We start from the raw sequence: 15,982 nt of genomic DNA on the forward strand, positions 1-15,982 counted from the left end.
ACCACAAAATTAAAAACATTGACATGGTGGAAGAGAGAGAAGAGGCACTAAAACCATACCCTTTGAAAACAAGGAGACCCAAAATAGGCCCCAGCAAGGAGAAAAGACAATTACCTTGACACACTTTACATTTATTCCTGGGCATACAAACTTCTTCCAAAGGAGAATGGCTTTGCTCTCCCCACAAGTTATGGGGTAAGCAATTTCCATATCCTCATTTGCTTCTATAGTGCTTGCATCTTGAAAATGGAAAAAATATCATTTATTTATCAAACACTCTTCCCCAAAGCTTAATTCAGAATCTCTAGTCTCCTGGTTCCTCTGAGGGGCTAACAGTTCACACTGGTTGGTACTGTTTAGGAATCTTCTGGAAGAAGTTTGGCATAACAGCTCTCTTACCAAGCTCCCACTATGTGCCAAACGCTGTGCTGTGTGCTTTTATAGGTTTAATCTTTTTTAGTTCTTAAAACAATCCTGTGAGGCAGTGATTGTTTCCTATGTCCCTGTGTAGGACTCAGAAAGGTGAAGGGACTTTCCCAAGGACACACAGCTAAGAAGTGAGAACGTGGGATTCAAACTCAGGTTTCTCTAATTTCAGACAAACTCAGGTTTGTCTAACTTCAGTTTCTTTCCACTGACTGCCTTTCAATCAACACCTCATCAGCAACTTCCCTAATGACAGAGTTCAACCTTGAGGCTCCAATTTCTTTGAGGGATTTCTATTGATGAAAAATCTTTTCAGCAACCCTAGCAAATTCACATTAAACATCAACGGACAGCCCTAGCATCTTAGGCAGCAGTGTCTCTAGATGTGCCATCATTAAATTGATGGCTACAGCACTGGTAGGGCACACTGGGTAGGGAGGAAAAATAAGGCACAAAAGGCAAGAAATCTCAACCAAGGAAGCTAAGGTCAAAAGTACTAGAACAGGGTTTCCCTGGTGGTCCAGTGGTTAAGACTCCCCGCTTCCACTGCAGGGGGCATGGGTTCTGCATACCTCGAGGTACGGCCAAAAAAAAAAAGTACTAGAACAACAAAAAGACTTACCAATCCCTTCTTCAATTTTGTGTATCGTGTGAGTTTCTACTGCCACAACTGCCGTGTTGTTCTCGGATCCGGCTTCATAAATCCTGTTGTAAAAGTGTCCATCGATAAACAAACTACATAAATCATGAAAAAATTAATATTCACAGCATGGGGTTAAGAAATTTGTTTTAATCTACCTCAAAAGGAATAAAATAATATACTTTACAACTCAATGTTAGTGCTTTGACTAGTGCCCCAATGTATTTAAATTCTAAGCTGCCTGGGACTGCTTAGCAGCTACTACCATGGAAATGAATCAACAACTTTCCTCACCCCAAAGGAAAGTTCCTCTTGCTACTGTATTTACACCGCCACTTGCTACTCTTTTACACCAGACTTTTCCTTCCTAACTTTAAAAGCTCATGACATAAAGTGCTGCTTCAAGTATAAGATTAAGTCACATTATAGATTTATCCAAATAAGACTAAAAAAGTAATACTGTTAGTTCAAACCAGGAAGAACCTGCTGACCACAGAAGTTGGTGTCCCTTGTTGGAATCTAGGAACTTTAGTCATTTTTATACTTTAGCGTTTTTTTAAGTCACCATAATCAAACTATAGACATGAGCAGAACCTAGTTTAAAAAAAAAAAAAGTAAGAGAGCCATTATGCCCAAAGTAACTAGCAGTAACTAGAGGTACCACTTAAGGAAAATCTCTCTCCAAAACGTTTCTACCTCCTAAGAAATGGGCTCAGAATACCTAACATGATACACTGACATCCTTTGTTCAATTTCCATGATAAACCTAACATGTTAATTATTGCACTTGTTACCCTAAAGCACTGCCTGAATAATCTCCTTTGCATCAGTGATTAGCCACCCGCATGGTGACACCTCTAGCACAGACCTCCCTTCTGAATTCCACACCAGGACACAATTAACTGCTAAATAAATAAATACATTTGGATATCCCATAGGACTTTATGGAATTCATTACGTCTAAAATAACCAAGTTTTCTTTCCTCTCCCACCTCCCAAACTACTCTTCTTCCTATATTCCCCATCCTTGTAATGGCACCACCCAGCACACAGTAGCCTAAAACAGAAGCCTGGGAATTACACTGAATTTCTCCCTTTTCCTCCTCCTCAACTCCCACATAGTCACCAAGTCTTGCCAGATGCATCTCCTTAACACCAGCCATCCTCCCTGTCTATTTCCACCACTACCGCCTTAATTCAGGCTGCATCATCTCTAGTCTGAACTGGTCTCCTTGCATCTACCTGATCTTCTATATTCCTTCCAGAGTGATCATGTAACACCCTCCTCAAAACCCTTCAAGAATCCTCTCCTTGCTGCTAAAATAAAGACCCAAATCCTTAATATGATATTTAAGTCCCTCCAAGATCTGGCCCCTGGTTTCATCTCTCACCAAATCCCACCAGACAATCCAAGCCCCAATCATACCAAACTATTTGTAGTTCCCAAAATTGCCATCTTCTTTTACACCGTCTATTTTTGCTCTTCTCCCTCTTCCCAGAACATCCTTCCCCATCTTTTGTTTTTTAATGAGTAGCCTGTATGATGCTTTTCCTTCCATCTCAATCCTCCAGTACAATCATCCACTTCCTCCTTTGTGATGCAACTGTACTTTAGGCTTTTGTCACAACAACTATAACACTGCATACTATACACTTGTTTACGTCTCTCTCTCTCCTTGGGCATAGTCTAAAAGGCGCCTGAGAGGGAGTTCCCTGGTGGCCTAGTGGTTAGGATTCCAGGCTTTCACTACCATGGCCCGGGTTCAATCCCTGGTCAGGGAGCTGAGATCCCGCAAGCCACATGCAAAAACAAAAAAAACAAAAAACAAAAAAATGTCCCTGAGAGCAGAGGTTACATTTTATTCATTTTGTATACCTGGCATGTCGTGTGCTAACTGGAACATGGCACAGCACACAATAAATGACCAGTAAATGAATGAGGAATGTGAAACACATGAGAAACTGCTGCTTCTGGAATTCCGTGGTAGTCCAGTGGTTAGGACACGGCACTCTCACTGCCAGGGGCCCAGGTTCAATCCCTGGTCAGGGAACTAAGATCTGGCAAGCTGCAGCGTGGCCAAAAAAAAAAAAAAAAACCACTGCTTCAAGTAAATTTGATAAGTTCATTCTAACTTGACCAGTATGTGCAAAATTCTTTAAAAGAATAAATTCTTGTCTATACACAATTTCAACAACCGGAAAATTGCACCTGGGGTGGGAAGTCAGGGAATAGTCTATATTTTTTATGGGCAAACAAGATTTTATCAGGGAAAATCTTTCTAAAGCAACTCAGGATAGTGATGGATTTAGCCTAATTCTCTATACCTACTATGATTATGGTAAAAAATCATAAAATATGTTTAAAATGTTAAGGCATTATGAGATACCGACATGCCTTATGAATCGTTGAAGTGAGGTAAAATTATGTTTACTGGAGTTTTAAAGTTAAGTCTACATCACTGTATTCTAATTCACTGAAAACTGAAAATCCACAGAGTTAAGTTCCTTTTATCTTGAATGATAAGGAAAGATATTCTGATTAATTGAATGTGGGATCGTTACATAAACTAAGGGGTACCCTACTGATCTGAAAGAGTTTATACAGCTTCCTAAGGCCTTAAACTTACTACTAGGGAGGGATATGAGCATGATAAGGAAAGTAAGGTCACTACTCCTCAAATTGAACTATTCTACTCAGCACACTGAGTAAATTTATGTAATACCAAAATCACCAGTCCCTGATCTCATTGTTAAAAACTCTGTTATGACTCCAAAATGAATTAGAAAGCCAAGAATGGTGATGGAATCTTAGTACCTTCACTCCTCCTGAGGACTTTTTAAGTATGTTTTAAAGGTTTTATTTGAAAAAGTTAATAACCATCTTTTTTTGTTTTTAAAGAGAAAGCATAGGCTGAACAAGCCTTCTTTGTTGAAAAACTCCCAGAATTAAGTCTTCTTAGTATCTTAGTACCTGAGTACCTCAGTATCTATCTTTTTTTAAAAAAAGTTGAATGTGGACATATTTTAAAACCAATCTAGGGACTTCCCTGGTGGCACAGTGGTTAAGAATCCACCTTCCAATACAGGGGACACGGGTTCGATCCCTGGTCCAGGAAGATCCTACATGCCGCGAAGCAACTAAGCCCGTGCAACTACTGAGCCTACGTGCCACAACTACTGAAGCCCACGCGCCTAGAGCCCGTGCTCCACAACAAGAGAAGCCACTGCAATGAGAAGCCCACGTACCAAAACAAAGAGTAGCCCCCGCTCGCCACAACTAGAGAAAGCCCACACACAGTAATGAAGACCCAACACAGCCAAAAATAAATAAATTTATAAAAAGAAAAAAACCAATCTAGTATTATTATGAAAGTATCATCTTAGGGCTTCCCTGGTGGTGCAGTGGTTGAGAGTCCGCCTGCCGATGCAGGGGACATGGGTTCATGCCCCGGTCTGGGAAGATCCCACATGCCGCGGAGCGGCTGGGCCCGTGAGCCATGGCTGCTGAGCCTGTGCGTCTGGAGCCTGTGCTCCGCAACGGGAGAGTCCACAACAGTGAGAGGCCCGCATACCGCAAAAAAAAAAAAAAAAAAAAAGAAAGTATCATCTTAAACGATGCGTCAGGTTCTATGTATTCATATTAAGAGACTGTTACCAGACTCTCTACTTTTGCTTCACAATGTATTCCTGAAAATGTGTATATGATGAATATTTGAGAAAGTATTAAATGTCATATATGTAAAAGCTAAAAAGATGGGCAAGAGGAATTATATATTGAAATCTAAAAATACTTATATAAAATCCCTAATTATTTCTTGCCTTTTAAATATAATCTTTACCAATTTATTCCCAGCAATTCATATATACTCTTTGATTGTTTCTCTCCTTCATACTTGAACTGTAGCCAAGCAGGTTAAGTGTGATGAGGCTGAAGACTGACACCTGATGATTTCCATCTTTGTCTCAAGTGTATTAAAATTATGAGACCAGTATTTCTTATAACTAGGATCACTGCTTTTGTACCCTGCTCATTTTTATAAAATGAGGCTAAAATGCAATAAAATATTCAAATAATAAAATAATACAACTAGAAAAAGCAACCGACAGGCATCTCAAAATGCAATACCTCAAAAAAAAAAAGAATGCAATACCTCAAAATGTTTATTCACTAGCTCATGCACTAAAATTCAGTGTAAACAGTGGAGTGGGGAGTCAATATATGTTGTACAAAGATCCTCTACCTAAGCAAGCAATGAGAGGTTTCCAGAAAAGGCAATATCATTTGGAAAATAAAAAAGACAAACAGAAAAATAAGTGGAACCAAATCTTCAAAAGAATTAAGTCTCTAAGTAGCAGAGAAGTTTTTTCTGTCTCTACTGGGGATAGGACAAATGACAACTGGAGTACTTTAGGAAAGACAGAAGAAATGATGACTCCATAAGAAAATAAATTCTAAAAATAAAATAAAATAAAATAAAGCTGCGGAGAGCTAAAGAACCTGCCCTTTAATTCTTCCTGATGTTACCCTACCTCAAAAGGTAACAACTGGGCTTCCCTGGTGGCGCAGTGGTTGAGAGTCCGCCTGCCGATGCAGGGGACGCGGGTTCGTGCCCCGGTCCGGGAGGATCCCACATGCTGCGGAGCGGCTGGGCCCGTGATCCATGGCCGCTGAGCCTGCGCATCCGGAGCCTGTGCTCCGCAACGGGAGAGGCCACAACAGTGAGAGGCCCGCGTACCGCAAAAAAAAAAAAAAAAAAAGGTAACAACTACAAGTATGTGTATGTGTATCAAACAAAATTCCCAAACAAATGAGTTTGAATAAGCATGCATAATCTGTTGGTGCCAATAAAAATTTAAACCACTCTGTAGGCTATATGTTAGGCATTATTTATATCAACTTTCCCTTATAGACCTTAGAATATTTCCTTTATGCTCAACAATATTCAGAAATGTCAGCAAACTATGTTTATATTTTAAAAACTAAAATGAAAAAGTCCTTATCTTTTACAGATACATACTAATGTCTGGGATTTGCTTCAAAAAAATTCAGGAGTGGGTGGATATAGAGATGAAATAAGACTGGCCATGTGAAAAAAAGAAAAAAAAAAAGGGGCTTCCCTGGTGGCGCAGTGGTTGAGAATCTGCCTGCTAATGCAGGGGACACGGGTTCGAGCCCTGGTCTGGGAAGATCCCACATGCCGCAGAGCAACTAGGCCCGTGAGCCACAACTACTGAGCCTGCGCGTCTGGAGCCTGTGCTCCGCAAAAAGAGAGGCCGCGATAGTGAGAGGCCTGCGCACCGCGATGAAGAGTGGCCCCCGCTTGCCACAACTAGAGAAAGCCCTCGCACAGAAACGAAGACCCAACACAGCCCAAAATAAAAAATAATAAAATAAATAAATTTAAAAAAAAAAAAAAAAAAAAAAAAAGGACTGGCCATGTGTTGATAACTGTTGAAGCTGGGTGATGGATGCTTACATGGGGGTTCATTATATTTTCTTTATTTGGGGGTATATTTGAAATTTCCTATACTAAAAAGCTTTTTAAATTACCAAGATAGGTTAACTGTTTTTCTCCAGAAATTTTTAAGGCAAGGTACATTACTTAGTAGACTGGAATTGGATTACAGCCGTCCCTTGGTATAAGTGGGGGATTGCTTCTAGGACACCCCTGCAAATACCAAAATCTACAGATGTTCAAGTCCCTTATAAAATGGCATAGTACTGAATATTTGACTATAACCTACACACATCCTCCCATATACTTCATTTTATTTTATTAAAAAAATTTTTTTTTAATTTTTGGCTGTGTCAGGTCTTCATTGCTGTGCACGGGCTTTCTCTAGTTGTGGTGAGCAGGGGCTACTCTTCATTGAGGTGCACAGGCTTCTCATTGCGGTTGCTTCTCTTGTTGTGAAGCACGGGCTCTAGGCACGTGGGCTTCAGTATTTGCAACACACAGGCTAGGTAGCTATGGCACGCAGGCCCTAGAGCAAGCAGGCTTCAGTAGTTGTGGCGCATGGGCTCAGTAGTTGTGGCTCGCGAGCTCTATAGCACAGGCTAAGTAGTTGCAGCACGTGGGATCTAGGGCACATGGGCTTCAGTAATTGTGGCTCACAGCCTCTAGAGTGCAGGCTCAGTAGTTGTGGCGTACGGGCTTAGTTGCTCCACAGCATGTGGGACTTTCCCAGACCAGGGAGCGAACCTGTGTCCTCTGCATTGGCAGGTAGATTCTTAATCACTGAGCCACCAGGGAAGTCCCTCCCATATACTTTAAATCATCTCTAGATTACTTACAATATCTAATACAATGTAAATGTTATGTAAATAGTTGCTTTCATGTGGCAAATTCAATTTTGCTTTTTCAAACTTTCTGGATTTTCTTTTTTTAATATTTTTTATCCAAGGTTGGTTGAATCTGTGGATGCGGAACCTACAGATACAGAGGGCCAACTGTATATGTTTGCCCAAGAACATTTCTGATCCGTGAAGAATCTTTTATACATTCCCCAAAATAAAATAACTACCCCCCTGGGACTTCCCTGGCAGTCCAGTGGTTAAGACTCCATGCTTCTAATGCAGGGGGCACAGGTTCCACCTCTAGTCAGGGAACTAAGATCCCACGAGCCACGCAGCAAAGCCAAAAAAACCCAAAAAACAAAAAAAACTATATTTGACAAAATGAAAAAAAAAACTTTAAAAATAAAAAAAAATTATTTTAAATAACTACCCCCGGCTTCTCTCTGCAGATCTAGTTCCCATTTAACTTTCAAGACCACTGAAAAATCTTATATCTTCTTTCAAATTCATAGTGATCCTCTGAATTCAAAAGCACGTCCTAACCATGCCACTCTGCACTTCTTAGGTTTTGCCATGTAAGTGATCTCTTTATTTACAAAACATGTATTTTTGCCTTGCACAACTAGACTACAAGCTCCATTATGGTTGGAACCATGTGCTATATTTCTTTCAACGCCTTTGAAATACGTTGTTTAATGGTAGGTGGTTGATAAATATTTTTTTGATAGATTAAGCTTAGTAATTTGCCCATCCACAAGGGTCCAGAGAACTTCTGGTAGGAATACTTTTACAGTTGCCTATTCTCCTCTGACTCTAACTACTCTGTCTTTTGGTAAACATGTACCAAGGCCTTGTGCTAAACAGTGTGGATAAGTAAGATGATGGAACCATGTAACTTACCCCCAAGGAACTCACAGTAGAGAAGACGGAGAGAGACAAGGAAACAGCAAACTGTTGTAATAAGTACTGAATGACAAATATAGCACACAATACATTATAGAGATGAAAACTTAGCTCTGAGAGTTTGATGTTGAATGTTCCATTGTGCTAAATCACCTTAAAGTTATAATTTCCTCACTCTTTGAACCTCCCAAATTTTTCAAAATATTCAAATCTCTAGTCACTTACCCTTGTTGCACAGGCTGTAACTGCAAGATCACTTGGGTTTTGGTATCTTCAGCGTTCTCCCCTTCATTTCCTTCAGTGGGTACCACAACCACATCCCCCACTGGGACACTCACTTCTGCATTAGCCATCTTTCACATGAAGTCAGATAGCTGGAGCTGCTGTCAGAAACAAGAAGCACCAGTAACTTTGTCTGGTTTGAAAAGATGGCAACCATAGGAAAGGAACACCAAGATAATAACTATTAATTCCCAGGGCACCCTGCAGATCATGGTCCTCTGAAAAAGATGGGAACTGTGAGAAGGGGCTGACATAGGCTCTGATCTTTCCAGAAATGCCTTAGTACTCACTTGTTATTGTAGGTTTTCTTAGTATGTGTGACTCACCCCGTGGTGTGCTGGAGCCAGCTCTACCAGCTCCTGAGAACCAACTGTGCACATCTCTTCCCAACTCCAAGTTTAGTGACATCAAGTTGGTAGCTTGAAATCAGTTGCTGGGAGAATATACACCACAGAAATTGACAAACATTACAAATCAGGGTATTTTTTCTTCTAGAGAGCTGGTTTACAGCACACCACTAGTTCCATCCCAAACTAAGCTCCTAGGAAGTAAGAATCAGCTGTTTTCTTTGCAACCAGCCATTATACCTCATCAAATGCTCTGTCCTTTGTGAGTAGATACTAATAAGTATCTGCTAACTAAACTAAGTTGTATGGGAAAAAGAAAGATGGTTCGCATAGTGTGGTTTTTTAATAAATGCTGAATCCAATTGTATGACCTCCAGGAAGGTCTTAATACCTCTTTGCCTCATATTGAATGGAGGTAGGGTCTTGCCTGACATCTCCCCTGCAGAGCTGTTGGGAAAACCACTGTCCAGTACCACAAACTCCTTGACTCTAAAGTAACTCAGAGCATTATCTCAATCTTAATGAAAGCTCAGAGGGTCCCAAGTTATTCTGCAGCTGTTAGTCTTCACAGCTGATAAGAGAGTCACATAAGAGAATATGGATAAGAACATTCTATTTACTTAGATATGTGAGTACTTGAAGACGATTAGGACTGTGCTGAACTGTGCTTAGACAGACAATGGATGCAAGTGTGAATATGTAACTAGTACTCAGATGACCGAATCCACATTTCAGCTCTGCCACAGCAATTGTTTGCCTATAATACACACATTTAATGTGGCACTCAAAATCTCCCTCATTTGGCCCCCAAATTTTCCCAGTTTCATCTGCAACTACAGTATCCCAAGAATCTTAAGATCCAGCCACACCAACCTCCCACAGATTTCTGAACGCGTAATATGTACTTTCAGGTTTCTCTACCTTTGTTATTCCGTAAGTCCAAAACTCCTTTCTCCCTCATCTCCTTCTCCCTTCAAGGTCCAGCTCAAAGCTCACTCCTCCACAAAGCCACTGCCAAACCACTTTCTTTTCTGAGGTCCCCCAATACTTGCTTGCAGCTCTCCTCTAGTGTTTATCACACTGTGCCTTGCACTGCAGTTAACTGAAGAGACATCTACCTCCATGACTACACTATACTCTCTGTGAGGACAGGTGCCGCTTATCTAAAAATCTTGCTTCTTTCATGCCGTGGCACAGCCAAAAAAATTTTTTTTAATTAAAAAATAAATAAATAAATAAAAATAAAAATCTTGTCTCCCACAGCCTTGCTCATCATAGGCACTGACATACATTGGTTCAATCAATTTTTGTTCGTGTTTGACCTAGTTAAAATTCCTCATATATGACTTAGACTTCTGCCCTTTATGATTCTCACATTCAAACTTTTTTCCTGGATTCAACACCTCCTGTATCTAAAAGCCTCTTAAAATATCTTGTAGGCACCTTAAACTGAAAGCCTGTTCCCACTCAAGCCTGCTCCTATGTTTCCTGCCTCAATAAATGGTGCTACCCTCCACCCATTTTCTCAAGCCAGAAACTAAGGAGCTATTTTTGACTCCTCTTTCTTCTCTTTCTAAATCCAACCAACCACCAAATCCTATCCATTCTATCACCTATATATCTCTTTTAACCAACCCCCACTCTCCATCTGTGCTGCCATCATCATATTCTGAGCCACCACACTGTTACCTGGATTTTTCCAGCTGCTTCTCATCAGTACCCTAATCTCTGGTCTTGATCTCCAATTCATTATCTACAGAGCGGACAAAGTCATCTTACTAAAGGCCATTTTCCCCCACTTAAAAATCCTTCAGTGCATCCCCTTTGCTGCTATTAAGGTGCAAAGACCCTAACATGGCTTTCAAAACCCACCAAATCTGTCCCCTGCCCACCCTGCTAGCCTCATTTCTCACAGTTCTTCCTCTCACATTGTGGGCTCCTGCCATTGCATTTTTTCCAATTTCTCAACTACGCCATATTTCCTCACCTGAGCCTTCACACTTGTTTGCTCTACCGGGAATTCTCTTCTCTTTCCTCTTTGGCAAGTCACTGCTAAACTTTTATGACTTATTTAAAACATCGCTTCCTCAGAGAGGCCATCTGTGACATCCCCGACTAGATTTGAGAGGGTCTTCTTGCTTCCTCAGCGCCTGCAGCATCCCTGTCACAACCATCAACCCCCTTTGTCAGCCTCTCCCCCTCAGACTACATCCTGGCAGAGAAAGGATAGCTTTTCTTTTTCAACAGGCTCCCCTGTGCTAGCTCAGTGCCCAGGACTCTCGAGTGTAATAAGTAGTTTTCAAATATCAGACTTCTATTTACAAAACTGCCTACCTAAAACTTCCTAAGAAAATCTGGCACATAGCATGTATGTAATAAATTTTTGTGCAATGAGTAACTCACTTTACCCTAAAAGACTTCTAGAATTTTCTCATCTTTAACTGAGGGGATATTTGCTTAGACAGCTCAGGCTAAGCTGCCTTGCTTACTGCCCATCATTATGACCAGTTCAATATGTACTGAGTCCCTACTCCACATCGGACACAGACTTAGGCTCCCTGGATATGAAAAGGGATGTTATCTGCTCTTAAGGAGCTACAGAAGGGAAAGAGATGTGTGACACTGTCACATAGTACAGGAAAAAAGTAATTGCAAGATACTACAATATACAATCTAAACTTATGTAAATTGAAGGTTTAAAACTGGCGGGGGTGGGGATTAGAGAATCGGTGGACTGGTGTGGCTGGCTGCCAGCAATAGAACCTAAATGATTAGGACCCTTGAGTCTAGAAAAAGCCAAAAGGGATATGATGAAGTATAAAATGCCATCAAATCCTAGAATAATTGAACCAATAGATATCGTCAAAGTTTGAACCATAAAAATGTAGGGTGAATTAAAATAATCACAGCTAACATCTGTCGGACACTTGTTTGTTGTCAAACACTATTCTGTTACATATTTAATGAATTTAAAAGATGTAATACTTTAGCATGTAACAATTGTAGGGAATTTATTATTTCAAAAAAATGGTTTAAATGTTAAAAAATTAATAGCATAGGTAAATTAATGGGTTAGAGAAGCAGAATTAGGATGCTTCTAGTTCAACCTTCTACCCTAAGGCTGAGTCCTCTCTACAATACTCTGAATAAGTGGCTGAATAAGTGGTAGACTAACTTCTTGATTACTACTTTCCTCAATAAGAACTCATAGTTTACTCCTTACCCCCCACACACCTCGGAACTCAAGAGGAAGGTTCTGGCTGCTTCTCTAACCTTCTGAGAGTTTATCAGAGAAGATAATTATAATCATCCACGGTACATCTCTCAGTGTCAGTCAGAGACACAGGTCTGATCCAACATGGCAATTCTTACATTCTTTAGAGAAGCAAGTTTGGGTTGAATATCTCTTATTATCCTAAATACCATATTCCTAGCAAGTAACCCGAACCAGCTCTACAGACTACACTGGCTAATTGCAAGGTCATCTCTTCGAGCTGAGTGTAAACTGAAAAGTAGCTCTTGTTTATAGTAACCAAAACTCCTAAGGCAAGATGAGTGAGTTGCTCCTTTGTGTATTTCATGGAAGGGGCCTTAGAGTATTCATTGTGGAATCGCACAACACTCTGTAATTCTAGGAGCACACGTGAAGGAAATACGTCAAACTTATATGAAAAGGAAGAATTATTTGTAGCCATTTTCAAAGACAAATAAGACACCTTGAAAGTAAGCACGACTACTCACATAAACTATCAAAAAACTAAACAAATGATAATCTGACTTACTCTGGATTAAATTCACTTTGTGTCCTGAAAATTGTTTAAAACATGGCAAGATGTAAGCATAAGTGTCACATGATCATAGGAACATCAGAGTTGGTAGTTGAAATGGACTAACAGAAATACTAGATATCCTTTAATTTTCTAACTCCAAAATGTATTTATTCCATACTTCATTGTAATTTTTGTAGATTGTGTGGTCTATTCTTAAGAAAATTTCCAAGTTAAAACTTTGTTATTACATGAGGCCAAAACTCCTGGATTTTTTTTTTCCTTTATTCCTCCTCACATATTTAGTAGGTGATCCAGGGTGCTACCAGATGTAATGAAGCCAATAAGATCACTACATAGGACCACTGTGAGGAAAAGAGCCAGGGCAAATGAAGTTTGGGATAAGTCACATATTGGTGACCACTACATAGGTGTTTAGGGAAGCAATAGCATAAAAGAGTTTTTTGTGGGTGTGTGAATGTTTTGTTTTTTCACGTCTATCTTCCCTTTCATGATTTTTCTCTTCAAGTGTGTCAAATCTATTGTTTATTCTTTTTTTAAATTAAGTTTTAAATTACAATCATTTCAGTTTTCATTACTAGAAATTTTATTGTATTCTTTTCCAAATCTGCTTGACCAGTAAAAGGGTTTTTTGAAGGGTCACCGTACTATAGTTGAGGAGACTTCTGCTTAGGATAAGACCAAAATACAGCCCAAAGTAACCCAATGGAGTTGAGTACAAGTTGGTTATTCAATATGTTTGTTGAAGTAAATATGAATAAGTGGTTGACTAACAACTAATGACGAAAGTCATCGTCAGTAGACTAATTTAAATACACATAATTGATAAAAGGCTGACAAATTAGGGGAGTCAGTCCATTTAATGAAGAAGTCCCCCAGAGGGCTTCCCTGGTGGCGCAGTGGTGGAGAGTCCGCCTGCCAATGCAGGGGACACGGGTTCGTGCCCTGGTCTGGGAAGATCCCACATGCCGCGGAGCGGCTGGTCCCGTGAGCCGTGGCCGCTGAGCCTGCGCATCCGGAGCCTGTGCTCCGCAACGGGAGAGGCCGCAACAGTGAGAGGCCCGCATACCGCAAAAAAAAAAAAAAAAAGAAGCCCCCCAGAGAAAAGAATCCTCTGTGAGACTCGAAATTATCTGATCCTCCCTTTCCCTAATCCTCCAGGTTAAGGAGGAAAATGCCACTTCTTGGTTCTCCTAAACAGACACCAGTTAAGGCCCCTGCTGTGTCTGTTAGGAAGTGTTTTTGAATTTCTCGCATCTTGAGAGGAGAACGCAGGCCTCCTCCAGCTCCTTAGACGGCCAAGCCTTCCCTTGATCCCTAGGTCAAGACTTGACGTGCCTTAGTCTGGGTGGATCACACTCCAGGACCTTCGAGCAAGTCTGCCCTCACCTCTCCTGCCCCTCAATTAGAAGACAGCAGGCCAATTCCCCTATCATTTTAGAAAGCAAGGGTACTCCAGCCTTCTTCCCACCGATTATCTTCTCTCAAAAACACGGGTTTCCCCACCCCCGACAGCCCAGATCACCCTGCTCTCCACCTATAATATCAGGAGGTACTCCCAGCTCTCTGTTATTCCCTCACAGATCTGGACCCTTCTCATTCCTTCCTCTGGAGGCTCTGAGGTGTCTTCCTACCGCCCCCTCATCTAGGGGACGGTAGGGGCCTGCTCACTTCTCCTTGGAGCTCTTCTTCCTTGTCCCCTGCTCCCATTGCCGGACCTGTCAACACGCCTTCGGGGAAGCACCTGCTTCTTTCCCCCTGGACTGAGTGGCCGAGGCCTCTAACGCGCCCCCGAGTGAAACGTGGACCCTTTCTTCAGCAACCCACTCTGTGCTCTTGCTCCCCACCCCAAGGCTCCCAGGGATACTCCCGGGCGGGCAGCGGGCTTCTTTCACCCTTCGCCCCACTTTCACCACTATCCCCTAGCCTGAGCGAGACCCAGGCCTCTCCCCAGCTCGACCCAGGCCTCTCCCCAGCTCCGCATCGAAGGGCCTGGTGCTCCCCGGATCCCGCCTTTGGGGATACCCCTGGATACCCGGACCCCTCCCCAGGGTCCTGGGCGTCCGGGCCTCTCAGTCCGGAGTCGCTCCGGCCCCTCCTGTTCCCTCGGCCGAGGACTTCCGGGCCCCTCGGTCCGGGGCTCCGGGGCGCCCCAATGCCAGGCTCGCCGGCCCCCGGCCGCTCTCAGCCGGGGTCCGGACCCGGGCGCCGCGGCCGGCCGCGCTGGGGGCGGCCCGGCTGCTCGGGCGGACCCAGCGGCAGCGTCCCCCCACCCCCCCGCGGCGCCGCGACGTCCGCTCGCTCCCCGGCGGCGGCGGCGGCACGCACAGGGCGTGGGGAGGCGCCCGCGGAGGCAGGAGCCCCCCGCCCCCTGCGCGCCCGCCCGCCCTCGCCGGCCGCCGCGCGGCCCCCGCGCCCGCCCCCCCGCCCCCACCCCACCCCGCGCCCGCGCCCGCGCGCCCACCCCTCCCCCTCCTCACCGTCTCCGTCGGGCGGGCGGGCGGCGAGCGGCCAGGGCGGGCGGGCGACGGAGCATGCGCAGACGCCGCCACGGCCGCTACCGCCACCGCCGCCGCCAGGCCCGGCTTCAACACTTCCGGCCGCCGCCGCCGGCGAGTTGGCTCCTTAAAGGGGACGCGTCCCTATTGCCGGCCCCGCGGAGGATGAACTTCAGCCGGAGGGTTTGGGGCCTTTATCAGAGCAAGAATCTCCTGCCCTGGAAAATTAGTGTTGGGAGGGACGCCAGGGACCCTGATAACTCTTCTAACCCCACTTTATGGGTGAGGAAAACGAGGCCTAAATTAAAGACTCACCTCATTTGCAATCGGGGGCAAAGGCATGTCTCTCAAAGGCAGGACTCTCCTTGGACGACTCTGCCCCTCTTACTTCCTCAAATCCGGTTATGAAGCTTACGTTCATCAGACTTTCAGAAGTGATGATACAACTATCATTTTGGAATCAAAGATGTGGTTCAGTATAGAGCCAGTAAGCAAACTCCTTTGCGTTCTCACCCATGTATGTTTGTCAAGCCTTTTCTGGTTGTGAGGTTTGTTCTGGGTTCAAGTCATAAATTCTTTGGGGGTTACTGAACAGCTCTAAGCCCCTATTTCGCCTAGGAAGTAGGTTGTTGTTAAGTGTTAAAAGAAATGATCCTTGAAAATGCTTAGCAAAGTTCCTGGGGCCAGTAATAGTAATTAGCAAGTATTAAAACCTTTCTATGGCCAGGCCTTAGGGAAGATGCCTTTGTCTCATGTAATCTTCTTGGCAGCTCTACTAAATAGCTTCTTTTCACTCCCGT

At 43.1% G+C, this 15,982-nt stretch overlaps 1 protein-coding gene across 8 annotated transcripts in view; it reads right to left on the bottom strand.

The window, feature by feature from the left end:
- GMEB1 (glucocorticoid modulatory element binding protein 1) overlaps positions 1 to 15,246 on the bottom strand; it is a 30,484-nt gene extending 15,238 nt beyond the window's left edge. For 2 of the 8 annotated variants that reach the window (XM_081224777.1, XM_081224770.1), the window contains exons 1-4: positions 15,165 to 15,211; positions 8,493 to 8,650; positions 1,049 to 1,161; positions 115 to 239 (exon numbers count right to left, since the gene is read on the bottom strand). In XM_081224777.1, coding sequence (XP_081080903.1) covers positions 115 to 239; positions 1,049 to 1,161; positions 8,493 to 8,620 — 366 coding nt within the window. In that variant the 5' untranslated portion in view covers positions 8,621 to 8,650; positions 15,165 to 15,211. Of the gene's footprint in view, positions 1 to 114; positions 240 to 1,048; positions 1,162 to 5,596; positions 6,180 to 6,498; positions 6,737 to 8,492; positions 8,651 to 8,839; positions 9,315 to 15,164 lie in introns of those variants that run through there. The other 6 variants (XM_081224772.1, XM_081224774.1, XM_081224776.1 and 3 more) reach the window with 6 other exon arrangements.
- Between the last annotated feature and the right edge of the window lie 736 nt (positions 15,247 to 15,982).

The sequence above is a fragment of the Mesoplodon bidens genome, assembly GCF_964165515.1.
Source record: "Mesoplodon bidens genome assembly, chromosome: 2".
Taxonomy (NCBI): Eukaryota; Metazoa; Chordata; class Mammalia; order Artiodactyla; family Ziphiidae; genus Mesoplodon; species Mesoplodon bidens.